The sequence below is a fragment of the Chrysemys picta genome, chromosome 19, assembly GCF_011386835.1.
Source record: "Chrysemys picta bellii isolate R12L10 chromosome 19, ASM1138683v2, whole genome shotgun sequence".
Lineage (NCBI taxonomy): Eukaryota > Metazoa > Chordata > Testudines > Emydidae > Chrysemys > Chrysemys picta.
The window spans coordinates 2733534-2760719 of NC_088809.1; the positions used below are offsets into that span (position 1 = coordinate 2733534).

Below are 27186 nucleotides of genomic sequence, written 5' to 3' on the forward strand. Positions count from 1 at the left end.
GAACTTGGGCCAGGATTTCCTTCACGTCCCCCAGGATTGGAACTGAAATGGAACGTACAGCGATTTGCTGCTTGTTGCCGTGACTCATGGGGTGCTTGGACATCGCAATGCTGAGTGGTGTACATGCCCCAGAGACTTGTCACTGAACTGTGTTGGTTTTCTGATCCTCTGTCCAGGTTCACCAGGGTGTCAAGGGATTTGTGCTGGACGCCACAGCCGGAAGGGGCATCTCAAATGCTACTATTAGCGTTGCTGACATCGACCACCCTGTCACCTCTTACAAGGCTGGAGACTATTGGCGCCTGTTGGTTCCAGGGTCTTACAAAATCACAGCCTCCGCCCGAGGGTGAGTGACTGGCACCTTGGACAAATGACTGATCTCGGACAAACCTTCCCCTAATTCAGCTGTGTTGCTAGCACCTCTCCCCCTCGGCCAGAAGTGAGCGCCGTGATTTGTGCTTATCCTGAGCAAAGCACTTAACCCCTAGGGAGCAGCCGACCGAACTGTCTGGTAGAGAGTATTCAGTCCACAGAACTGCCAATCATGGGAATGCTTGGCTTCTATTGTGAGAACGATCACAGATGGTTCTGTGTGGTGGAAGGTGGTTAATAAGTGGGTATTTATTGAGGAGAAACTTAACCATAAAGAGAGCCGCTCAAGAATAGCTTAATTAATTGCTCTGGATCTGCCAAAGCCTGGTCACCATTCCAGCCAAAGCTGCCTCGCTTAGTCCCACCTGATAGCCCTGTACCATAGCAGCTGGACTGTTGAATTCCCCAGCCCCACCTGCTGGTAGGAACTGCAGTGATCTGTGGTGATCACTGGCTCCCACTCAGGGCTTGTCTATACTTGCCGCGCTGGTTCGGCGGCAGGCAGTCGAACTTCTGGGTTCGATTTATCGCGTCTAGTCTGGACGCGATAAATCGAACTCAGAAGTGCTCCCCGTCGACTCCGGTAATCCTGCTCGCCGCGAGGAGTACGCGGAGTCGACGGGGGAGCCTGCCTGCCGAGTCTGGACGGCGGTAAGTTTGAACTAAGGTACGTCGACTTCAGCTACATTATTCACATAGCTGAAGTTGCGTACCTTAGTTCGATTTGGGGGTTTAGTGTAGACCAAGCCTCAGATTCTGGGTCCTCTGCCTCGCATGGTATTCAGAATGTCTTGTCTCAGAGCTGCCTTGCTATTGTTTTGTTTTCCTTTGCTGTGCACCTCGCCTTAGATTGTGGTGGAGAAAAGGTTACAGTCTAACATGATGTTGAGCTGGGGAAGATACTGCAACAAATGGAGTGTTTGAACCTGCTTTCAATTTCCCTGTATGTCTTCTCTGTCAGGTATAACCCGCTCACCAAGACCGTGACCGTCGGGAACAGAGGCGCGGTGCAAGTCAACTTCACTCTTTCACGAACAGATTCCGAAGTTGAGGAGGGGAAGATCCCGGTCATCACTAATGAAGACACTAGCGATCCCTCTGCCAAGGAGTTTGAGACCCTGATCAAAGACCTCTCTGCTGAGAACGGCTTGGAACACCTCGTGCTAACCTCTTCAATGGACGTTTCTCCCTACCGCTACCATCCATACAAAGATCTGTCCGACTTCCTTAGAGCCCTCAACTTGAACTACCCTCAGATCACAAATCTCACTAAGTAAGTGATGCTGATTCTAGCTCCTGGCCTCCCAAAGAAACAGCCGGTGGCTGTACGGTAGCATACAGCATGTGATGGTCCTGCCATGAGTGCGCTCACCATGTTACATGCACTGGAAGCTAGAGTCCCTGTCCGAAGATGGCTAATATAAGCGACACACAATACCTGTAGCAGGTATCTGTACTGGACATAGGATGGACCTCTAATCTCAAAGCCATATAGGTTTTGGGTTGTCACTGAACCCCCCCGGAAAAGGTTTGGTTACAATATGAATAGAGGGCAGCAGGCACAGAGGGGGAAGAAGATTGAAATATGAAGGGACAAAGATGGGGAATCCCAAAGGCCCTTTGGGAGAGGGAGGGAGGGCTGTAGGCAGAAATGAGCAGATACATGGTGTGTGTCTTGAAGGATCTTGAGGGGAGGCTAAGAAGCAGATGAGTAGGTATCACAGTTAAGGCTGAGTCACTGACCAGCATTAAATGAGCATTTGATCAATCGCATGATAGGAACATCAAGGTCCCGGAGAAAAGCTGTATTTCTCCGGGTAAAGGAGATCCTGCCTTCGCGCTCTTGAATGTGCATCTCTCCATACGCTCCAGTTAGTGCCTTTTCTTCTGCATCCCCTCCTCTCTAGCGCCCTCTGCTGTTCTTACCCAAATTGGGACAGTGTCACTAATGAAAGCAATCACTGGGAGGGGTGTCCTGAGTGGCTCTGTCCCTCTGGTGTCCCAGGCAGTATGATCTCAGACATTCCTTTGTTCTTTCCTTTCTTTATGACCTTGTACCCTCTTCCAGATCACTGTTGCCCTAGAGACCACTTCTGGGTTGCCTTCTTTAACCAGCCCACCCACATGTGGTCCCCTGTCTGCTGTGGTCCTTCGCTCTCTTTTCTCTTGTGACTGGTGTTGGCAGAATGGCACCTGGGGCCAGTACCAGGCCTGGTGCGATCTGCTGATTTATATGCCTTCCACATACTGTTTGCCTGACTATGCCGTGCCTGGCAATGCTAGTGTGCTGCCCACACTTATTCCGGAGCTGCTGTTCTCATCTGTAGACCCTGTTGAGCTTCCAGTTCCGTCAATCGTCATTGTCTTGCTTCCACTTCTTTCATGAATGGCAGTGACCCATGGCTTGTGCAGTCAGCTGTAGCATTTTCAGAACATGGAATTTGGTTTGCGGTGTCCCTCTGTTTGCTTGTCAGTCGGAAATCCAGTCACTGATGAAATGTTACCCTTGGGGTTATAGTCATCATATGTCAAAAATGGGGTTTAAATGGGCCTTGGCCGCATCCCTTTTATACTGTATTAATTTAGATGGAATATATGGGCTCAAGGTATCAAAGGTGTTAACATGACCATGTCTGGCATCTCGCAAACATGCTGTAAATCCTTTAAAACTTTTTAAAAGATGCAGGAAAAAAGGAACAACTGTTAAAACATTTGGGGAGGGCTTTCATTTTAACAACATTCCTTGTTCTCTTTGCTCTTACTTGTGGGGAATCTTGTCTGACCATCTCCAAGAGGGCATTAAAGATAACTGTCCTGTTGGGGGGGAAAGAGAAGTTAATTGAAATAAGCTGGAGCTGTTAAAAGTCCAGTCCCATTTCCTAGAAGACCAAACAAGATGAGCACACACAAGAGGGAAGAGAAAAGACAGCAGAGCTAGAAAATTCAGCTTCTGTCACATTGTAACCTCAATGCTGGAAAATCAGCAGCATATCACATGATCTCAAATCCCCTGAGACCTGGCAAAATGTTATCAGCATTGGGCCATTTAGAGCTTTAGATTTAGCTGCGTTTCTGCTCACAGGCTTACAGCAATGTTGCAAAATATTGCCGTTTTGTCCAGATAAGCCAGACTTATTAGAAAAGAGAAGAAATAAGGTACGGTAGGAAATGGACACATATGGGGGAGGAGGGGAAGACAAAAATGTCACATGCCAAGTGGCATATGGGATCTAGCTGGAGCCTGCAGAGGTGGTGATGTCCTCTGGGTCCCCGCCTGTGTGGGGAGGATCTCTCTCAGGGTCAGGTCAAAGAAGGCAGGCAGTGTTGTCACACTGCATCCCAGGGCAACAGCTTTGCCTCCTTCTAGCCCCTCGCTGACCTGCGCAAAGGCCAGGCCAGAGGTGGTTCTCCAGCCATAAATAATCAGTGCTTTTGTTTCTTATCTGTTGGCAGCTTGGGTCACAGCGTTGAGTACCGTCAAATGTGGTCCCTTGAAATATCCAACAAACCCAACCAGTCTGAACCCGAGGAGCCCAAGATCCGCTTTGTTGCTGGTATCCATGGAAATGCTCCGGTTGGCACCGAACTGCTCCTGGCATTGGCAGAGTTCCTCTGTATGAACTACAAAAAGAATGCAGCCATCACCAAGGTAAGAAGGCAGCATCTGTGTCGCCCTCCCCACCTGCCATGGGGTCCTGGCCTGAACAAAGGGTGGTTACTGCCGAAAACCATCCTCTTCATGCAGGGCTGTGGGTTATAGGAAATCCAGAAGACTTGGCGGGGGGGGGGGGGGGGGGATGTCTGAGGACAGTGTAAACTCTGGGCCCAACCATGTGTGGTGGGGGGAAGGCTCCTGCAAAGACCATGGGAGTTGATGGCGGGTGGGACGTTCAGGTGTCCCTCCCTGACTGTTGTGAGGCAGCTGGCAGCACAGGGGTTGCAGCAGCTGGCTAGGGTCTGCAGACCCCTATCCCTGCCATCCTGGGCACAATGATGAAAACCCAAGGCTAACTCTTCTGCAGTGTAGGCAGCGCTTCTTGGAGCCTGAGCAAGTGAAAGTGCTGGGAATTATTGGCTTTAAAGTACTGGGTTTGTCTCGGGGAGGGGTCTGCCGAGCATGTTTCATGGCTAGCTGCTGAACTTTCTTCTCTCTGTGCTGATTGACAGCTGATTGACAGGACAAGAATTGTGATTGTGCCGTCCATAAATCCAGACGGGCGTGAGATCGCTCAGGAGAGAGACTGCACATCCAAGACTGGCCAAACCAATGCTCACGGCAAAGATCTGGACACAGACTTCACAAGTAAAGCTAGTTAATGTTTAGTCTCTTGGCAAAAACCAATGCAGTGGTGAACTGATCTCCCCGATAACCACTCTAGACTTGGTGTCAGTCATGTTGTTGCAAGGTCCAGCACTGCTGACCGCTTCAGTTATGCCTCAGTTATTCTAACTGGCTGGGATATCGTGATATTCTTAGAGTTGAGACAGGTTACAGAGGGTAACTTTAAATACCGCTTTTTGCGAAGGAAGGAAAATCCTAGTTTGTTCATGATACTCTCTACCAGAATCTAGAGATAAGACACACCTAATGACTCTGATATTGACTTCATGGTTCCGGGGGGTGGGAGGATCTTTTAAACCCAGACGCTCTCCTCCTTTTTGCTGCCAACCTCCTCCTCCATTATCTAGAGCTATTACATTGGAGAACCCCAAGTCTGTCCTGTCTGGAGTCTGTGTTCCTGACCAATGTTTTGGCTGGCTTTGTTGCCTGGGGACGCGTGAAGCACTGATTTTGGGGAATGGCATCAGTTATGTGACTGAAGTGGAGATAACTTGCAAGAATTGCTCCCTAGATCGTGGTGGGAAATAGTGACCTGCAAGGTCTATTGGAGGTGGTGGATGAATGCAGCCACTGATGGCAGTTCATTGACTATCTGGAGTGGCCACGTGTCTTACTTTTTAAATGCTGTTAGGTGCCACTTGTTATGGCAGTGGCCCCACAGAAATACCTTGCAGCTGGCGTTGGTACAAACACTAGCAAAGCGTGTAGTTCTGGAAGCCTTTACCATCGCAAAGGGACTCTCTTCTGCTGAGCTCTCATGACTTCCTTTGTCTGTTCTGTTTTTAGGCAATTTCTCCTCATACTCTGGGATAGGAGAGCCGGAGACCAAAGCAATCATTGAGAACTTGATCCTGAAGCGAGATTTCAGCCTCTCTGTTGCACTGGATGGTGGATCTCTCCTTGTAACTTACCCATATGATAAACCCGTGCAGACAGGTACAACTAACTCCTCACAAGCCTCCTCACTCTGCACTTAGGATCAGTTATTGTTTCGGTAGTCCCGTGTTCAGCTGCAGGCTTGTTCTGCGCCAGCATAGCTGGTTATCTGGGTTTGAGTGGGCTTGTCTTGTTGCTGAATTGAGAGCAAAATGAAAATTAGACTACCTGGCTAATGATGCAAGACAGCTGGGGCACTGCTGCCAGTGTGAAGCTATGCAGCGTAAGAACTTGCACTGTCCGTTGCAGGAAGGGTTGAGAGTATATGGTCTGGGAGCTATTAAAAACAAGCCAGTGCAATGGGATTCAGTGACAGTGTCCGTTTGACCAAACTTCATAATGTTCAGGAAATGCAGTTTAGAAACTGAGCCCTGTTTGAGGCAGTCTGAGCACTGTGCGATGTCATTAATTTAGTCTGCCTTGGTTAAAGGCAGCTCCTACTAATGTTCTAACCTTCCTCTTTATAGTGGAAAATAAAGAAACTCTGAGACATTTAGCATCTCTGTATGCAAACAACCATCCGTCAATGCATCTAGGTCAGCCAGGCTGTAAAAATGAGTCAGGTACGTGCATATGATGCCCTGGACTGTGGCTGTTTTTGTGCTGTCCACTCTTTGCAGAGGATTTTCTGACATTTGTCTGTCTGTACAGATAAGAACATTCCAGGAGGTGTCATCCGGGGGGCAGAATGGCACAGTCACCTGGGCAGTATGAAGGTATTTTATAGAGAGCTTCGACTCCGCCTCAGTGCATAGCCAGGCTTAAACTACAAGTAGAAACTCAGTTACAATCACGTCAGGAATGGAGACTATTTGTAACTCTGAACAAAATGTTATGGTTGTTCTTTCAAAAGTTTACAACTGAACCTAATACAGCTTTGAAACTTTACTATGCAGAAAAAAAAATGCTGCTTTCCCTTTTTTTTAGCTGTTTAGTTAGTGCTGTACTGTCTGCTGCTGCCGCTTCCTTTCCACCCCTCCCCCCCCCCCCCCCCCCCCCCCCCCCCCCCCCCCCCCAAGTCTGTGCTGCTGCCTGATTGTGTACTTCCGGTCAGCTTGTAACTCTGAGGTTCAACTGTAGTATTAAAGGAACAGATTTTCTGGGCAAAACTATGCCAAAGTCCCCAGTTATCTCATTCCAAAGCTTTCCTTTTAAAACGCTATCCATGTCACAACCTTTTCCCCTGTTTTTCAGGATTTCAGTGTCACTTTTGGCCATTGCCCTGAGATCACAGTGTATACCAGCTGCTGTTACTTCCCAAGTGGTGGACAGCTCCCCAGTCTGTGGACCGAGAATAAGAAGTCTCTCCTTAGCATGCTTGTGGAGGTGAGAGATGAATGGTTTTTAGAGAAGAAGCTCCTGGGGGCTTGTGGGGGAGCACATTGATACATGAGGCCTGGTCCTTGCTGCTGAAGTCCTATGGTAGTAGGTCCAGAGGAATGAGATGTGGTGTGTCAGCTAGGGAATTGGCTAATCTCTCAATGATGCTTTGCCTCAAGGTGAGATGAACAGCCCTTCATTGTATTGCATATTTTAATTACTAAGCAGAGGGCGGTGTTCTATTTCACATTTCAATAAATCCTAATACGCTCACGTATCTCCCTCCAACCCTGTATCTGAACTCTGAGCATCTGACATTCTTGATTTCAGGTTCATAAGGGAGTCCATGGATTTGTTCAAGACAAGAGTGGCAAGCCAGTGTCTAAGGCAGTCATTGTACTCAATGAAGGTGTGAGAGTATACACAAAGGAAGGTGGCTATTTCCATGTGCTGTTGGCTCCGGGTTTACATAACATCAGTGCCACAGCTGAAGGATATCAGCAGAAACATGTCTTGGTGAGTGTGCAGCCGTATCACAGGATCTCTTTCCCTGTCTTGTCTGTGGACTGGGTCCTACTTAATTTTTACTCCTGTCTGTTTTTTTTCAGCTATTTAGTCTTCAATAGCTGCTGAACAGCCTTGCTTTTCAGCCCAGCTTAGCTGTATTTAACTTGTGCAGTGGATGGAAGAGAACTTCCCACCATGAGCCCTTGGGGGGGCGGGAGAGATGGTTATGAGGTGTGACTTTCCCCTGCATCACACTCGCTGTTGGCATGTCCACGTGCCTACCACGTGCTTCTCGCCTACCTGGATGCTAACATAAAATATTGAACGTTCTCGGCCCTTGCATTTGTTTCTCCAGGTGCAGGTGCGCCATGATGCCGCCAGCTCCGTGGTGATCGTGTTTGACATGGATAACAGGATATTTGGCCTTCAAAGGGAGCTTGTGGTAACTGTAGCAGGTAACGTGAGAGACTGTCTTTTCAGGACCCTTTGAGCACATTCATGACGTGAGATCCAGCTCTGACCATAATTTTTCTCTTCTCCCCTCCACCCTTCGTAACACTAAGTTAGTCTCTGGTCCTGAGTCATTCCCCTCCCCTTTATTCTAGGTTCACTGTTTATCCCACAGAGTTTGTGCTGCTAATGCTGTATCTGCAGCTAAGAGGGTGGATATTGGAGATCTTTGCAGCACTCTTACTGAGCCCCTTTGTGAATCAGCTAACGAGGCGGGATGGCGATAGCAATGGGAAAAGCCTACTTCTGACAAGGCCGGGGGAGTAAGAGACAGTATCGTCCCTTACCCTCGGCTACCTTGAAAGCAGCACACCTGGCTACTGCTAGACCACTACATGGGTTTGGAGGAGTTCAAGGATAAGGTGGCTATCACCTGTGGAGGCCAAAGGTCATATTCTTGGTTAGCTCGAGGAAAGTTTGGGTTTAACCCTGTGCCAGTCCCAGCTTTGCCCACCTGAAGCTGCTGCACAGGAAGGGCCCTTTGCTGCAGGTTGGGAAGGTGCATTGGCACAGTTGGATGAAAAAAGCCGCTATAGCTCGTCCCTCTTATGGGCACAGCTCGTGCTGTTAGTGACAGGGAATCTGGAAGCGTCCAGTAGGAGTGTGGGCACTCTCATGGCCCTGACTTAAGTGTTTTCTCATTGGCAGGTGCCACCATGTCAGCTGTGGTCCTCACAGCCTGCATCATTTGGTGCGTCTGCTCCATCAAGTCCAACAGGCACAAGGATGGCTTCCATCGCCTACGGCAGCACAATGACGACTACGAGGACGAGATCCGCATGATGTCCACCGGCTCTAAGAAATCGCTCCTGAGCCACGAATTCCAGGATGAGACAGACACTGAAGAAGAAACATTGTACTCTAGCAAACACTGATAGACACCAAGTGGAAAGGAAAGCTCCCTATGGACAAGCCCTACAAGGGGGGGCTGCTCTTATGCTTCAGAGATCTGGAACGTTAGCTTGCAGAATGTGTAAGCTCCAGAGACGTGGGTGGCAGTTCTCAACCTCCCGTGTTCTTTTTTGCTCCATTCCTACTTATGCACGCGTCGGCTGATGTCAGAGGCTGTGAACGCTGTCAGGTTTCTAGGTCAGGGGTTAGAGTTCCATGTAATGGAAACACTTGGAAGGCAACTTATTAGTGTGTTCTGGCATCAAGACTTGCTAGCAGTTTTCTCGACAGTCCAGCCTGGCGTGGGGAAAGTGGAGTAATTACCAAATGCCTGGCAGGGTCCATCCTTCTAAGCTTTAAAGCCATTATTTATCTCTACCTTTTTGATTCTTTTCACTCTATACATTTTGGGAAGCCTTGATCAGTTATGGCCAAGACTTCAGCTGCGCTGCCAGTGAGTGGCTTTAGAAATGGACAATGAGCTTGGCTTCTGGTTGCTCCATCCCACTCCAAGGGTGCAGAGGTACTATGGCCTGCTCTGCTCTACTGCAGGCTTCTGAAGTGTTTGCAGGGGAATAAGTTTCAGTCAGCCTGTCCATGAAATTGCCTCTGTATTGAAAACTGACAGGTGGAATAATGTAGTCCAGGTGTGAAGCTCTCCACCCAAAGTGGGAGAGAGCTACAGTTAACTCAGTAGGAGTTGGGTGTCCGGTAGCTGTGCAACTCTGCCATTCTCTAGTTAAAAGAAAATCCTCAGGTTCATTTGAACAGTCTTGTACAGAACCCTATTGCTTCTGGCTGGCCATGTAGCCGATGACACTTAGCGTTGCCTGTCTGAGAATGAAGACTAGCTAGTAACCCATGAGGGAGGAGTAACAGCAGCATGACAGGATAGCATGCTCAGAGCAACTCGAGAGGGTTTCCAAGCAGATGGTGGTAATTGCTCACTGTGGATATTGTCTAAATGCTGCTAGTCACTAATGTGCCTGCTCTGCCTTGTTCATGTCTGCCGGAGTTTGAAACGCACTTAAACCTGCCCACAGCCCAGTAAACACAGCTAGTATTCTGCAGCAGCAGTGAGCGCTCGCGCCATCTCCATGACTCTGCTTCAGTCTCAAATACCTGCAAGACTTCGATTCCTCTCCCAGGTTCATCTGATACAGAAAAATACCCGTTACTGACCACTGCTATTGTTAAAGGCGGACCTCTTTGCTCCTGTATTGAACCCTGATGTTGCCTGACATCCAGCCAGCAGGATGGGCAGGGCGCTGAAGGACCACAAGCAGAATTCCTTTAAATGTCCCTCCTGCTCTTTCCTAGTGAAATGGCTGCTGTCAGTGACCAGAGTACATCTGGGGTGTGGGGGTGTGTGGAGGGATGTTTCGATAGCACTTGATGTGTAAACAGGAGCTGAGTGACGTGCTCTCTACCTGAGAGAACACTTGGATTCAAAACTTAGTTATTGTTGGCGCTAAAAGGCTCCTCTAGAAAGGGAGGAATCTGTGCCAAGAGGAGCTAAATCAAACCTCCTGATTTCCAAGGCCTTTGCCTGTCTTTCAGTGTGCCTCCCCTTTCTGAGGAGGGGACTAGGGCCCAGCACCATGAAGCAAATGCCAGTAGTGCGCACTTCACGAGTATAGTACTTGCAGGAATTAAATAGAGGATGCAGTAAACAGGCCAGGCTCTTGCCTGAAAGGCATGATTCGCTGGCGGATCCACTCAGGATATTGCAGCCTGGAGCGAAGAAGGAAATCCTCTTGTAAGACCCAAGGTCTGAGGTTCTCCAGCCTTTGCTGTATGCACCCACCAGGCCCTCGCAGCCCTTGTGGAAATGCAGCTGACCAGGGAACCAGACAGTTTAGATCTGTTTGTAACCCACCAGTTGTTGCTGAAATACTAAATTCTGCAAAAGGTTAATGGTGTTTGTTCACTGCCTTTCCTATTAGTCACCCCCCCTCCCCCCAGCTTCTCCGAGAACTTCAGATGCTAACAAGCGTTGGGTTGGAGACCGTTCTTGTCCCACGTTATTGGGAGGGAGGTATCCGATTGAATGGGGGAAGGGTGGGCATGCGTGTTGGACCTGGAAGCTGTCTTGTATTTGTTGGATGGAATGGAGTTGATAGTATTAGCTCTGCCGCTTGGTCCTCTGTCAAGAAGTGCAGCTGTACTGCCAGTGTTCACACTCCTCTCCAGTTACCCAGAGAGACTGCAGCTTTATGGTATTTACATCCCCAACTTGTGTTCAAACCATTCCATCAGCTACCCTGTCAGGGAGAGTCTCCAGTACAACCTGGGTGTGGCTATAAGCCCCCCTCCCCCAGGGTCAGGGCTGGCTCCAGGGTTTTGGCTGCCCCAAGCAGCGCCCCCCCCCCCCCCCCCCAAAAAAAAAAAAAGCCACGATCGCGATCTGCGGCGGCAATTCGGTGGGAGGTCCTTCGCGCCGGGCGGGAGTGAGGGACCGTCCGCCGAATAGCTGGATGTACCGCCCCTCTCCGGAGCGGCCGCCCCAAGCACCTGCTTGCCAGGCTGGTGCCTGGAGCTAGCCCTGCCCAGGGTATCTGTGTGAAACATCAGCAATGCTCTGACACCATTGGTTTGACTTAGTAGATGAGCGAGTGTCTCCACTGGAAAGCTGTGAACACTGCGGTCCAGTGGGGAATGTGAACTGAACTCTGGGTAAAAAGAACTAGGTGTAGCCCTTTTCCCTTTCTTAAAACAAGGCTTCATATTGCAAAAGTCTGAGGTAATTCTGCAGAGTATGAGGCTATTTATGCTCCTCTTTCCCCGGGACGCACCCCATACGTACCAGACCGACCTACTCCCAGGCTGTATTGTCTGCCATCGGACTGTCTCCAAGGTACTGGCTCCACGCAGCTGCCAAACTCAGGAGAAGATCATTGTGGAAATGTTTTAACGTGGCATTTCTTAACCTCTTAACAGAACAATTGGCAAATATGCTGTTAAGCATGTGGTGGGAGCAGGCAGGAGGCCCTCTGTGCGTAGCCAGGCTAAGCAGGGAGCTCCTGCCCGCCCTTATACCACCGTGTTAAGGACCTGCTGTTGCATCGTCTCTCACTCTTGCAGGGACCACACAAATAGCATGTCAGGTTACAGCTGTGCTGAATAAATGACTTTGCTCCATTTCTTCTGCTTTCAGCCTCTTATGCAGGATCCAGTGGCCTATCACTCAGTAACATTCAGCCTGCCTGATTTCCAGAGGTTTTGCTTTCAAGGTCAAAAGCAGATCAAGGGGGATTTTATATTAAAGTTGACTTCTCAGATTCCTCTCCTGGCTCTCGCTTTTCCTGCTTTGATCCCTGGTTCTGCGGGGGAGTTGGGGCTTCCTCGTTCATATGAAGATGTTCTCCCTCTAAATCAAACTTCTGCCCCCCAAGCAATAAATGGTGTTAGGAGTCTACAGGCATTTCAGAGTATTGCATCAGCCCTTTCCGGTCACAGAATGAGTTTTGATCTAGTTACCGTAGGTGAATGTGTGAGGTAAGCAGGCGTGAATTACTGTGTAAATACCTGTGGGCGAGACTTGTCTAAGCTGCCTGGGATGCGTCTTTGCTTAGTTCTCCATGGGCAAATGTGCGGCTCTTCTATGGCAATGACAGCTGGGTTTTTAACTGATTTTGCTGAACAAAGTGCCCTCTGCACCCCTGTTTGCAACACCCCATGCCATCCTTTGACAGCCACTGTCAGCAAACCCCCTCCCCTCCCTTTCTGGAGGTGCCAGCACCACCCGCGTGCACTTGTCTCTGGAGTGCATAGGTCCATGCACTGTGCCTTCAAAAGTAAACTTTTAAAAAGGGACTTCAAACAGTTGACTTTTAGGTTAAATAAAAGAAACCAATCTGTGTGCCATGTAAGACCGAACTTTCTGTACGAGGAGCGTGCTCTGTTTTTTACGTGTATACTGAAATCTAATACTCTATTAAAATTATTTTGATGTCTCTTGTGCTAGTCTCAATGGCTGAAATCTTAGTAACTTTCATGAGACTGACAAAGCAGCTACCTTATTGTCTCAGCCTGCCTGTAGCTTGGGCCCCTCGGTCCCCGTTCCCTTTCAAACCTCCTGTTAGTTTAAGAAATATCTTTGGTGCCCAGCAGGGCAACCTCTAACCTTTGAATCTATGGGAGCCAGAGCTTGTGCTTTACTGCGCATCTGCCTTCTGGATACTGCCCCTCTAATGGCCTGTACCTGCTCCTTCACTGCTTTTGACTCTAAACACAATGCACTGAACTCAAGCTGGACTGGAGGGCACCAGCCAGCTTTCTCTCTCTCTCTCCCCTCCCCGCCCTCTCCCCCCAATCTAGCAAAGGTGAATGGGAAATTAAAGCCTGTGTGAGGATAATGCTGTAAAACTCTGCTCTGAGGACAAGTGCTCTGGGCTCTGTAGGCAGCTGTCAGCACCGACATGAGCTTTCACCAAAACTGTTTACATGCTAAACTCCATGGGACCAGGTGTGGGTCTTGCTACAGTAAAATGTGCAACCAGCATGAAGAAGGTTATTACAGCTCCAAGAGGCTCTTATGAACTGCAGGCCAAGCTGAAGTGCTGAGCTGCTGTTTATTACTGATGGATCAGGCCTGCTCGTGCTCTGGGCTATACTGGAACAGTATCCGGAGGCACTTGTTAGGTGTGGGGCTCTGTGGGGTTAGGTGTTTGTACAAACACCTAGGACGACTTCAAGCTGTTCACACCAGTCCTATTGCAAAGCTGTGGTGTCCCATAATAGACATAACTTTCCATAGCTGCTACATAGTAATTGTTTCCATTAATTATCAGTCTGAAAGCACGGGTGCCTTTACCAAGTGCAGCTGTTGTATGTTACACTGAACATACTCCTGGACCCATCTCTGAAGAGGGGACACCCAACCCTCTGTTTTAAGGAGTTTTTTATATGACACCCTTAGTGTCTTCTGTAAGTAAAGCTGAGCTGTAGGTGCTCAGAGTTCTCAAGCAATAGTTATGCCAAGGAGTGTGGCTGCCGTTCCACAATAGATAATATTTGTAAGGTGCACAGAACACACTAGAGTGGTGACAAAAAAATAAAAACCTCTGTCCGTTTTGTCACTTTTAATGCCTTGAACTAGGTAGCTATGGTGCATGTTGTGAACTAGCAATGGATTGTGGCTAGAGATTTTCTGCTGATGTGCAGCAGGTACAAAAAGCGGTGGCTTTTTTTTTTTTTTTTTGAGGCCCTTGGCTCGGTGCCAGAGGCCCTAGGGTACTGTGGGGGAAAGTAGCCTGTACGGGCAGACACTCTTGGGAGTGTGGCCATTCCCCAGGACTAGACCATGCAAATTAACTGAATCATTAAGAACTGCTTATTAAGAATCTAAATGGAGCCTTGCAAAACGGTTATGAAAATGTAGGAGCCTGGATATAAAACTGCCCTCCCCGGAGCTGGCGGGAGGCCGCAGCGGCTCCTTTGCCCTTCAGGGAAGAGGTAGGGGAAGGGTGAGTAGACTTGTCACACCCAAGCACTGTTACCAACTCTTGTGAGATCTGGGGGTGCTTGTAAAGCCCCTGCTCCTGGAGGCATGTGCGGTTGGGGGACTGGGCTGGTTTAAATGAAAGTAGCCCCGTGGCTCGGGGAAAAGCGTGGACGTGTGAGCTGAGCGCGCCCACAAGACACCTTATGCTCATGTTTAAAAATGATTTTTTTTTTAAGGCCAGTGGGGTGATTTTTGATCGGGGGGGGGGGGGGTGCTTGGTGTGGGAGGTGGGCGCTGCCTGGGCGTGGGCCTGGCCTGTTTGCTCCCACAGGGCTGGGTGCCCTTTGCACCGTGGCAGGCCCTGCCCTGCTGCAGGCTGGCGCTGAGCCTGGGGGGATCCTATCCTGTGGGTGCTGAGCCGGGGGGGGTCCCCGTTCCATCCTGGGGGTGCTGGTGCTGGGGGTGCTGCAGCCCCCCTGGCTTGCAGTGGGTTCCGGTTCAATGGCTCTCAGCACCTTCACTATGGAAATTGTTCCAGCACCCCTGGGTGCTGAGCCGGGGGGTTCCCGTCCCGCGGGTGCTGAGCCGGGCCGGGCTGAAGAGCACGTGACAGAGCTGGGGCCGCACCTCCAGCGCTACAGGCCGCGCCGCCCGGCTCGGCCCGGCTCGCTGCGGGCAGGCGGCAGAACCCTGCTATGCCGGCGGGGGCCGCCAGGTGGCGATGCGCTGGGAGGCCTTCACTTCCCGTCGGTCCCAGCGCCCCGGAGGGACGCTCTGGCTCCTGTCCTCTATCGCTAGGGCTCGCGGGGCCGGGGGCAGGCTGACGTTGATAACAAACATGGCGGCGGGGAGCAGCAGCAACTACTGGGAAGGTGAGGCGGCGCTGGGGGGGGGAGGGAGCGGGCCAGGGCGCTGCGAGGCCCTGGCGCGGGAGGGGCCCAGAGAGGGGGGATCTGTGGGGAGCCCGGGGGTTGGTTGGGGGTCACGGGAGGCTCGGGGATGGGGGGATGGGCTGGGGGCCTGGCTCTGAGGGGACTTGGCGGGAGCTCTGGGGGGTTGGGTTTGCGGGGGTTCGGCAGGGGGTCGGGGGGGGCCTGGGAGAGATGGGCTGAGGGGCTGGGTCTAAGGGGACTTGAGGGAGCTTTGGGGGTTTGTCTCTGGGGTGGGTCGGGGGGGCTGGCTCTGAGGGGATCTGGGGGGGCCTGGGAGAGATGGGCTGAGTGGCTGGGTCTAAGGGGACTTGGGGAAGGTTTGGGGGGGTTGGGGGGAGCTTTGGGGGTTTGTCTCGGGGGTGGGTCGGGGGGGTTGGATCTGGGGGAGTCTGGGAGAGATGGGCTGAGGGGCTGGCTCTGAGGGGGGCTGGATCTAAGGGGACTTGGGGGGCTTTGGTGGGTTGGGTTTGGGGGGCTTTAGGGGGTGTTGGCTCTGAGGGGGTTCGGCAGGGGATCTGGGGGTGGATCTGAGGGGCTTGACGGGTGGTCTGGGAAGGGGTGTCCCTGGGGGGGATCATGGTATCACGAAGCTGAGGCCTAGCCTTTGCTCAGGGGCCTGGCTGGGTTAGGTGTGACCTGGGGTCCCATTACCGCCCTAGCCTTTGAGGGAGTTTCTCTCTGAGTCATGGGTGTGAAGGGGACGTCCCCAGACACACACATGGCTGGGATGGGTGGGGTTCAGGCTGGACTGAGACCAGTCTGGAGAAAAGACCCCACCTTTAGCAGCTCAGGCTCCTGAGGGGGCTCAGGCTCTTGGCAGGGGGCTGTTTTAATTCTGTCAGAGCCTGTTTGGAAAAGTTCACCCTTCCCAGCCTTTGTCTAGGTCTTCCCCCGGTTTTGTCCTGGGATTGGGGACCAGGGTGAAGGGTGCTGTAGTGCTCAGTTTGTCAAGGATCCTAAGAGATAAGTTGGACCTTGATTGCTCCTCCTCCTTGAATGTCTCTTGTGTCTCTTCAGGCTTTGGGAGCTTTGATAGTACTGTGCACCGTGACAGTATTAACACTGTAGAAAAATAGCTGTGTGTTGGCTTTTCTGCTTGTGAATGCTTTATTTCAGCGACCCCAGGACTACTGTAAATATATGCTGAAAACAGAAAAAAGGATATGTTAAAAGTCTCAAACTTCTAGCCTGCAATGGTCAAGAAGGATTTCCTTCTCCTCCTTCCATATACTCTCTTTGCAGCCATTCTCCACCTGGTTTGCTGACTGCTTCCAGGAGACCTAGAGAGCTGTGTGTCTGTCTAGTGAAGCATCTGCTACTTTTCAAAGACACATGCATTTTGCTAGCTCTAGCCCCATCCCAGATTCGTTTAGGGTTTCCATTCTCTAAAGCTTCATTTGACCAGCAAATTGCAAAACCGAGTCTCATCTCTGCATCCAATGCAGGTGCTTCCCATCTCTTTTTCTTAGATGAAAACTCATTGCTGACCAGTATGCCAACAAGGTCCAAAATTGGATGTATAGCTAACATGCAAGATAGGTTGCAGGGAACAAGGACAGTTTTGGTTCTAGCACACATGAAGACCTGTATCCAGGGAGAAGAAATAAATAGCACAAATTTAAAATGGGAGGTAACCCAGCAGCCACTTGTTATATTAAACAAGTTTCTTTCTATATTGTTGCTTTATTAGTGCACTACTTTGATTTATTCTTGTAACCAGAGCTCTGTAGTTGCTTTACAGAAGAGGTGAATCAAATTTTGGAGGTAGGAATGGAAAAGTGTTCATGAAAAGCTCTCTCTAAAATGGTCTATGGTAGGATGTCAACTTTTCCACATCTGTGTGCTACCACCAATTGGCTAGGCTGAATATGGGACATTTTGCCTTCCTCGCCTAAAGGTGGCATACCAGCTTCAAGCAGAAGTCATCTAGTGTGACACATCCTATGTTCCTATGACTGTGAAGGCTTTTCCAGGGATGACCAGGAAAGAGTAGAGTTAATGAAGACCAAGAGAAGAAGCATGGGATTTTGGTTTTGAAATTTTTTACTGATCAAAGTGTTGTAAATAGTGTAAGATCAGGCTGTGCTAATGAGGTGTGTTTGGGGGGGGAGGGGGGGAAGAAATCTTCCTGTGAGGGGAAAAGACATGTAAAGACTTGGATGTTGCAGAAGCAGGTATAAAACTACAAAGCTGGTCTGATTTTGGCCCATTCAGCCTGATGGTGTCTCTGTAAAAGTGTGACTAGCATTTAAAGAGGACTCGAGTCCTATTGCACCCCAGAAGAGAACTGAGCTGAAATTTTCTGGAGGGGAGCAGCTGGTAATCTTTTGGTGGAGATTTTCAAAAGTGCCAAAGGGAATTAGGAGCATACAACGCAGTGGGAATTGTGTGCCTGAATTTCTTAGAGAAGTTTGTAACTGGAATTTTCCAATTTACTTGGCTGAAATGTGGTAGTTTCTAACTTGCCGTTGCTGACTTGGTCTTGTGTGTAGGTGAGATCATACTGTGTAACATTTGTAGACACTAGTAATGGGGGAGATAATTTAGGCCATGAGTCAAATGCCGGGATGTTGCTTTATAATGATGTGGACTGATAACAGTGGCACCATGTAAAACACAGCAGAAGACATGGGGTCCCTGACCTATGGAGCTTAAAAATCTAAACAGTGTGTTCTCCAGTGCTTCATTCAGTCCAGTTCTAAATAACCACGAGAGGGCTTCTCCATCCTGGCTAAGTCTCTGGGTCACTAGTCTGATCCATTGTGATGGAACATCTATTACTTCTGTATTTTCATGACTTGTGCATACATATAGGCATTTAATCTCTTTTGTAACAGATCTTGCCTGACTTCTCATTTTTAATGATGTAGTCTCTTATTCTGACTTCCTCTCCTTTGTTATGCACCCAAAATGGTTTATTGTAAAAAAGCAAATCCCAAATATATTGGATTGTAAAGGGACCTATTAACCTCACATTTATCATTCTGTTGTTATTCAGATCTCAGGAAGCAGGCTAGACAGCTGGAGAATGAGCTTGATCTGAAGTTGGTCTCCTTCAGCAAACTGTGCACGAGCTACAGTCACAGCAGCGCCCGAGAGGGAAGACGCGACAGGTATAGGTACTAACAGACTTCTTCATGTTTTTTTTAAAAGGCTGCTTTAAATACTCTTGATTCATTTAATCTTCCGCTTTTCTTTATTGTTTGATGCTTAGTTTTTCAAGTAGCTCATCAGAAAGTCCTTCCTGGGCATTAGGAACCATATGCTGATCTTGATGTGATGGTGGTGATCCATATGTGTGGTGCCCATTCAAGGATAGTGGAGCATCATTAGCATGATGTAAATCATTAGAAGGAATTGTGTTTAAGCTTCAGTTTGTATTTGTGGTAATCCATAGAGGGGGTGTGTCCTTGTGTATGGCAGTACAACTTGCTGCACCGTCTGTGTTCAAGTTGTATATTCATTTAGAAAATACTTTGCAGTTTTTTAAGGACTTCAACTCAAAGGCCGGAAAGCAGTTTGGATACTGATGAATTTAGCCTCTCAAATCTGCATGTGGTCTGGCTAGCATTATGGTCCCCATTGTAAAGATGAAGAAATTGAGGCACAGAGCTGTTGTGACTTGTCCAGGCTTGCATAGTGAGTACGTGGCAGAGCTGGGGTTTGAACTGAGGAGTTCTGACTCTGAGCCCTCTGCTCTAACCAATACAGGTACAGCCACTAGTTTCAAGTTTTCCTTCAGGATTACGAGTGAGAACTCCTTTTTAAAAAATAAGCCTTTTATCAAAAGAGCTAATAAATGTTCTTCGTCTGCTAGTGTCCCGTTTATGTGCATTCCCCAGTCAAGCATAGTTAAGTTTTCTAAGTCTTTCCACCTTGAGGACCAGACTCTAATTCTTTCTGAAATGTGAAGACAATTACATTATTAACTTCATAAACGGTGTCCATGCACATGCAGCCTTCTCTCTATCAGTCACTGTATATTAATTGAGTCTGTTGCAATGGGAATCATTCTGGAACTCGCTCCAAGCCTAAAGTGAGAGAAATCATCATCCTTCAAAACCTTCCCTAAAGCTCCCCTCTACTGGGTTGCCTACCAAATATTCAACAATATCTAGGTATCCCGTGTACTGTGACCTCTGCTGCTTATTCTGAACATGATTGTGTCACTGTCACCTTTTCCTTCTTTCTCCCCTCTTCCCGGTTCTGTTTGTGTCCACCTGTTGTTGCTTAGAGGCTAAAACTGTAGGCTCTTTGTGGCATGGAGTGTGTGTGTTTTATTGCATGTAGCACCCAGCACAATGGGGCCTTATCCCTGATTGAGGTCTGTCAGTGTTTCTGCAATACAAATAAGACACCTAAATGGAAGCAGTCCAACTTGACTGCCCAAGTGTTAGTTAATTTTGTTCTCATTTTCTCTTCACTCCCCCAATCCACAGAAACAAACCTTGGTCTCTCTTGGTCTGACTGTCTTTGTTTTATCTGCCTTTCCCAATAAGTGTTAGTAGATTGCAATCCTACCCCTTGAAAGCCACATTCCTCCTCTCCTAGTACAACAGCTCTCTCTCTCTCTGTGTTTCAAAGAGAGGACACCAAAATGGATTGTGTCTAAATGTATTTGTCGGATTGAATGGGTCTCTTCTGACATTGCTCAGGGTGAGCAGAGTGACCCAGAATCTGTTTCCTTGACGAAGCCCAAGAGCAGCGCCAGGAGTGACCACTCCCTTCCTGAATCAGGGCTGCTGCTGCCACCACTGCTGCCTCCATCTCTCTCTCTCTTATACGTTGCCAGATTTGTATTGTGCGGTGTTTGTAATATAACCTGGACATACCACTGACTTCTCGTGTCCAGAGAGAAAGATGGATGATAGAAAAGACACTAGTTTTCTTTCCTCTTCCTATCCCAATAATTAGAGGTTACCAGAGAAAAGAGTATTGCCTTCAAAAGATGTAAGCTGTTACCTTACAGGTGTCGGTCTGTTGTGTGTTTGCGCCTATCCCCTTGCTTGTGTGTGATTTTTTCCCTGTGTAATTTTTAACTGCTTTGACAAGCCTGGGGAGATGGACTATGTAGAAAACACAATTTATCCCAATTTTTCTATGTGGTATGTTGTTCTTGTTTAAAATGTGTCTGCAGGAGTTTCTAGCCCTGTATTGTTAATGTACATTTACATAATTATAACATACTAATATTGAAACCCACTTTCCTGCTAAAATGGAATCATAAAGAATAGTGTGGGAAAGAAGCATCATTGTTCGGCAAGTAATGATTTCTGACATTACCAGTGATTTAGTACCAGATATTAGCTTCTAGAGGGAAGTAAGGCCATGTCTACACTAGTACTTCTGTTGGCAAAACTTACATAGCTCAGCGGTGTGGAAAAAAAACAACCTCCACCCCCAGGCTACATAAGTTTTGCCAGCATCAGTGCTCATGTGCACAGCGCTATGTTGGCCCCAGAGCCTCTCCTGCTGTCATAGTTACCGCCGCTTGTTGAGTTGGTTTTATTGCGTCGACGGGCGAGCTCTCTCCCATTGGCATAACATGGCTACATGAGTGCTCTTCAGCGGCACTGCTGTAAGTGTAGACATGGCCTTAGACTCTTTGAGGGGTATATATCTCATGGTATTTCAACTGAGGTATTGGACTAATGAGGCAGTCGATACAGGGAAAATTTCTTTTTCTTTTTTTTTTTTCTAAAGTTAATTTTTGACTTTAGGAAACCTACGTAGAAAATAAAATTGCCCTTGTACATATGCCTGCTATTGACACGTGGTGTCCGAATAGTCACAAAAGGATGTTGTGCCTTTCAGTAATTGCTGCTGCTCTTTTCCTCTTAGTTCTGATACAACTCCTCTCTTAAATGGGTCGAGCCAAGACAGAATGTTTGAAACCATGGCGGTGGAGATTGAACAACTTCTGGGAAGGGTAAATGAGTTCTCCTATTCTTATTTCAATACCTAATAGGACTTTGAAGACCTTAATAGATCTACCGTTCCTGCATAGGCTGTAGAATGTGCACTTGATGACAATATGCCTCCGTTAAACAAAACAAGATGTTTAGTAACACTGGTAACAGTGGTTGGTAGATACCTCACTGAAAACATGTTAATCAGCATTGTAGCTCCTTTACGGAAAAGTGTCCCTTTGTTTTTGTTTTTTGTTTGTTTTTTCTGTAGCTTACTGGAATAAATGACAAAATGGCGGAGTACACCAACAGCGCAGGAGTCCCATCCCTGAATGCAGCACTGATGCACACGTTACAGCGTCACAGAGACATATTGCAGGTAAGTCACATGCAATACTTTTGTTACTTGTTTTTATGCTGTCTCTTCATTGTAGTGATACTTACTGATATAACCTCACACAAAATCCAAATACTCGTGTGGGTGGGTGTGGGTGTGTGTGTGAAAATGTAAAAAAACCCCAACAACCCTAAAATGTTGATTGGCAGGGAGAAGTTTGAGGGATGCTATATCACTGAAAAGTAAATGCTATCAGTTTTTAGTTGTGACCAATGCATAGCAGGTTAAAATGTCTAATGTAAAAGATGTCTTTGTCTCATATGCTGCAAGGAAAGGATATAGAAAATAGGATCCTAATAACCAAAAGGAAATAATCTTACCCACAGCTGTTGTGGTTTTACGCACTATGTGGATAGAATTATTTAATCATTTCTATCCTAAAAGGGTCATCTTTATAACATTTACCTTCTTGGTTTTCTGTATATTTCAAAAACGATATAATGAAGCTATTTTTGGTCTGTGGTGTAAGGTTTTCATGCTTGGGTTTATTCCACTCTATTGTTTGTTAGCATCCAGTAGTTACATAAACTTAATTACAGTTGGGACTCTCAGATGAAGAAAAAGCTGTCCCAAGGAAGCTGTTGAAATAAGCAATTGAATGCATTGAATATGAAAGTGAACCTCATATTCAAAGGTTTTAAATGCAGCTAAAATTAATTACCAAAAAGATGACTATGCCATAGCTCCCAAGAGGTCTATGCAGTTTTCCTGGTTTAGTGACTACCTGATCTTGATGTAAAATTATTAGGGATGTTTCACAATTTCTCAATATTTGAATGTGTGTGTTCCTTCACTAGCTTCCCAAATATGTCACGCAGGGAGTGCAAGACTTCTGCACAAGCTGACATCCAGTTTCTATTTGATGTTGCCCTTTTACAAAGGCTTTCACTGTGGTACCCATATCTTGGACCTTTTCTCTGTAGTACTCAATGTTTCCTTTGCTGAGAGGGGAAAAATTAAATCTGCGTTAAAAATAGTTGACAGATATTCAGTTAAGATCCCATTAGATGCTATTGCTTTAAAACAACAAGAACAAACCCAAAAACAAAAGGCACTTTGGGTAGTGCCTTAAAATGTGATCATCTATGAAGTCTTGTAATTTAATTATTGATGCATTTCTTACTGAGAGATTTAAATATTATCAACCTCAGCAAGCTAACTAACTAACAGCAGCTGGGAGGTGTAATTCCCAGTTTGGGACAAACCTGCACTAGTTCTGCTCAAGCTGGCACTCTAAAAATGGTGGGGTTGGCCATGGTGGCACAGGCAGCACTTGGGCTAGCTGCCTGAGTACAATCCTATCTGACCCCTGGGCACATACTTGGGCAACTAGTCCTAGCCGCCACCCATGTTGTACAAATATTTGTAGTGCACTGGCTTGAGGAGAGCTAGCGCATGGACGTCTACCTGAGATGGGAATTACACCTCCCAGCTGCAGGGTAAATGTGTGAATTTCCAGGTTCTGAGAGTAGGATTTTAATGTCAGCTCATCAAATGGCCTAAACTCACATGCTGTGTGGGAGACTCTCATATAAGAGACACTATCCATTTAAAAAGCACACTAATGCAGTGGTTCACAAACCTTTTTTTCCTGTGGACCACTTGAAAGTTGGTGAGGGTCTCAGCAGACCACTTAATGATCTTTCCAAATGTTGTTTGTACTCTTGGATAACTATTGTAAGGCGCTTTGGATAAAAGTGCTATATTAAAAAAAAAACTTAACTAACTTTTTTGTTCTACAAATAAAAGCACACAACTCCTATTTTAATATCAGTGGTGTAACCTTTCTAATGAGACGGATGTGCCCCCTCTCCCCCACTGCTGCAGTCCCTGAGCTGGGATTGGGAAGGGGGGGGGGGGTCTCTCCCCGGCAGCCGCAGCCCTGGAGCTGGGGAAAGTCACCTCTTTCTCTGGCTGCTGCAGCCCTGCACATCCCAAATTCCCCTCCCCCCTTCTCAGCCCACTGCCCCCTCCCATCTACCTCCTATTCCCCCCCAAGACCACCACCTCACCTTACATGTGCGTCTTCTCCAGGGTCCAGGCACCTAATTAGTGGAGCCACGCCTGCGCAGTTCCACTAATTAGGTGGGTGGCCCTTCATTTTCTTGTGTGCGGCCGCCGAGGCACGAACCTTAGAACTATCTGCGGACCACCTGACTGGGGCTCATGGACCACTGGGGGTCTGCAGACCACAGTTTGAGAACCTCTGCACTAATGTCTGAAAGCTTTTTAGGTACTCTCTTTTTACTTTTCCTATCTAGATAACAGAATATACGCACTTAATTCTTGCAAAAAATGTTTGGTTCATTTATTAACAGGAAAACTGACATAAGTTTTTAACAAGTTGTATTGATCATTTTTACACACTTTACTCTTTAACTCTGAACATTATAGGGACCACCTACAAAGTCTGTTTAATATTACACAAGATGCCATCTCTATTTAGCTTCTTTAAACATAACATCACAAACAGTACAATTTGTAATGATTATCATTTTTCATTTTTTTTTAAGCATTAAAACATAGCCCCCTTTGTTATTTACAGTGTTTATTTACGTGACCTGGTACTTCCAGTGAAGAGTACCAGTTTTTAAAATGCAGAAATGATAAACTCAAGCATTAAAACATTTCTTTACGGAATACACAAACCATTACTAGTAAACAGTACCAGTGTTTAAAAATACAGAAATGATCATTTTAAGTTGCAACATCAGCAATACTAATGTGTGCACGATGGTTGTTCAGTTAATATGGAGAGCCAGCTAATGGAGGCTCAGATAAACGGGGTTCTGATGTCTTGGAATTGGAAAAAGTACAGAGAATAGCAGCAAAAATAACTAGGGGTTTGGAACAGCTTTCATACTAGGAGAATTTAAAAAGACTGGAGCTATTCATCTTAGAGAAGAGATGATTAAGAGGGGATATGATAGAGGTCTATAAAATCCTTTCTGGTGTGGAGAAAGTGAATAGGGAAGTGTTATTTACCCCTTCACATAACATGAGAACCAGGGGTCATGCAATGAAATTTATAAGCAACAGATTTAAAGCAAACTTAAGGAAGTACTTCATACAGTGCACAGCCAACCCGTGGAACTCATTGCCAGGGAATGTTGTGAAGGCCAAAAGTATAACTGGTTTCAGAAAGAATTAAGATAAGTTCATGGACAATAGGTTCATCGGTGTCTGCTCACCAAAAATGTCAGGAACATAATCCCATGCTCTGTGTGTCCCTAAACCTCTGACTGCCACCAGCTGGGACTGGATGACAGGATGAGTCGCTTAATAATTGCTCTATTCTGTTCATTCCCTCTGAAGCTTCAGGCATTGGCCACTGTTGGAAGACAGGACACTGGGCTAAATGGACCATTGGTCTGTTCCAGTCTGGCCGTTCTTATTTTATGTGAAAACGAGAGGAGGGGGTTTAGAATGGAAGTTCCAGTATAACCTTAACCATTGAGATCATTAGTAAGCAAGTACTGGAATGCAGTAGAAGTAATAAAACTTTCAAGCCTATTTTCCCTTTTTACTAGCCGTTTCATTGGCTAGTTTTCTGCCTAGTTAGTACCTGTTGGTCAGATCTTGTTGGCAGAGTGTTGCCATTGTCAAGATCTAATGGTGCTTAAAATACTTGTTTTGTTACAGGATTACACACATGAATTCCATAAAACCAAAACCAACTTTCTGGCAGTACGGGAAAGGGAAAATCTCCTGGGATCAGTACGGAAAGATATTGAGTAAGTCTGGGTATAAACAATGGCAATAGACTTAAACACTTCTCTTGTCCTGACTGGAAGAAGCGCATTTATTTGAATCATTACCCCATTTTCTGAGATATTTTGCATGATTTTTTAAAGTGCTTCTTTCAGAGCTGGCTCATTTCAAGTACATTGTCGGGCATATTAGGAGGCTGTACATTGAAACTAAATCTATTCTAGCCAAATGTTCCAGCACTGAAATAATCCTGGCTCTCCTTTCCAGTAGTGTGGGATGTGTGCTTCCCTAAATCAAATGAATTAGTATATGTTTAAAGGAGGGTCAAAAACTTCCAATGTAAAGTGAAGAAAAAGACTATTCTGATTGGAGCAATTGTCTTAAGTTTCAGATTGAATTAATACGTTGTTTCAGTCAGATCTGGCTCTTTGATTGTCTCAAAATTCACTTTTGATACAAGCAGCTTGTAATCATGATTACTAGCTTTTAAAAGATGCAAATTGCATTTGAGAATTGAGCTGTTTAGCATGCTTGTTAGAGATCATATTTAACAGCTGTGGATGTAAATCACAGATAAAGACTCTCCATGAGGCAAAAGTTAATCTTCGTAAAACCTTTTGAGAAATACTTCTACCTATCCTCTGTCCTATTTTTGTGTCACCTGTTCTTTTTGCGGATACAGACTAACACGGCTACTACTCTGAAACCTATTTTTGTGTGTGTCTCTTCCCTAGATTTAATTCTAGGGATCTTTGTTTGAAAATATAGAATCTTCTGTTTTGTAGGAGCTCTTCTGCTTTTCTATATTCCTCACCTTGAGTTGGATTTCTTTGTGACAACACAAACCTCACAACCATTTTAACTTCACATGAGGGGATCGCAGCAGGAGCATTTACTGCTTTTAGGAGCAAAGATTGTGTTTTCATGTGAACTTCCCTGGTAGCAATAAACCGTAATAGTAAACAAGCAGAATGTTTTTCAGTGAATCTCTAAAAAACAAACCTCGAGTGTTTGCAATATAATTAAGCCTGGATGTGAATTGGAAGTTTACTTTTCCTTCTACAACCCCTTAGTGAGTCTCTCTGGAACACCAGCAGAGGGCATCTGCCTTTCCTTTATCTATCCAGTGTACATTTCAGAATGTTTCCCTCAGGGAAAGAGAAATTACAACATGCTTCTGAATGGGAAAATAGCAAACTCTTTTCTGAGAGGGGTTATTTTGAGCCCAGGTGAAACTGGGAAAGCTGTATGTACTGATTTATTATAGCCTCTCTCTAGTTAGGGTTGGGTTCCACTTTGCTCTTGGAAAAGTGTGTGTGTGTGTATACAATATACACACACACACACATATATACATATATATGTATAGGTAGGGTAAAACACTTGAATCCATTTTCTATGGTTTAGTTTATCAGTTTAAAAAAAAGTATTTTAATGATACTGAGACTTTTCCATTTGGTGATTTAGAAATAACCGAATTTAACATACAAGCTAGGTCTGTCAAGCGATTAACAAAATTAATGATAATTAATCGCACTGTTAAACAATAATAGAATACCATTTACTTCAATATTTTTGGATGTCTTCTACATTTTCAAATATAATGATTTCAGTTACAACACAGAATACAGGGTGTACAGTACTCACTTTATAATCACTTTGATTACAAATATTTGCACTGTAAAAAACAAAAGAAATAGTATTTTTCAGTTCACCTAATACAAGCACTGTAGTGCAATCTCTTTATCATGAAAGTTGAACTTACAAATGTAGAATTATGTACCAAAAACAACTGCATTCAGAAACAAAACAGTGTAAAACTTTAGAGCCTACAAGTCCACGCATGGGATTTTTCACATGGGATTTTGTAAACGGCATTGCAAGGTATTTACGTGCCAGATATGCTAGTTGTT

The 27186-nt window shown here is 46.5% G+C and overlaps 2 protein-coding genes across 5 annotated transcripts in view; both read left to right on the forward strand.

Moving 5' to 3' along the window:
• Window positions 1–12835, forward strand: part of CPD (carboxypeptidase D) — a 32372-nt gene extending 19537 nt beyond the window's left edge. Inside the window, exons 11-21 of the mRNA XM_065572862.1 lie at window positions 177–346; window positions 1334–1645; window positions 3826–4021; window positions 4540–4675; window positions 5501–5650; window positions 6118–6213; window positions 6302–6366; window positions 6845–6976; window positions 7301–7486; window positions 7833–7932; window positions 8636–12835. Of these exons, the coding sequence (XP_065428934.1) occupies window positions 177–346; window positions 1334–1645; window positions 3826–4021; window positions 4540–4675; window positions 5501–5650; window positions 6118–6213; window positions 6302–6366; window positions 6845–6976; window positions 7301–7486; window positions 7833–7932; window positions 8636–8862 (1770 nt within the window). The 3' untranslated portion in view covers window positions 8863–12835. The remainder of the gene's footprint in view (window positions 1–176; window positions 347–1333; window positions 1646–3825; window positions 4022–4539; window positions 4676–5500; window positions 5651–6117; window positions 6214–6301; window positions 6367–6844; window positions 6977–7300; window positions 7487–7832; window positions 7933–8635) is intronic.
• A 2204-nt stretch (window positions 12836–15039) lies between these two features.
• The window catches only part of GOSR1 (golgi SNAP receptor complex member 1), a 61709-nt gene continuing 49562 nt past the window's right edge, over window positions 15040–27186 (forward strand). For 3 of the 4 annotated variants that reach the window (XM_024105943.3, XM_065572876.1, XM_065572877.1), the window contains exons 1-5: window positions 15040–15196; window positions 18255–18375; window positions 21098–21185; window positions 21437–21544; window positions 25205–25296. In XM_024105943.3, the coding sequence (XP_023961711.2) occupies window positions 15046–15196; window positions 18255–18375; window positions 21098–21185; window positions 21437–21544; window positions 25205–25296 (560 nt within the window). In that variant the 5' untranslated portion in view covers window positions 15040–15045. The remainder of the gene's footprint in view (window positions 15197–18254; window positions 18376–21097; window positions 21186–21436; window positions 21545–25204; window positions 25297–27186) is intronic. The other variant, XM_024105944.3, reaches the window with a different exon arrangement.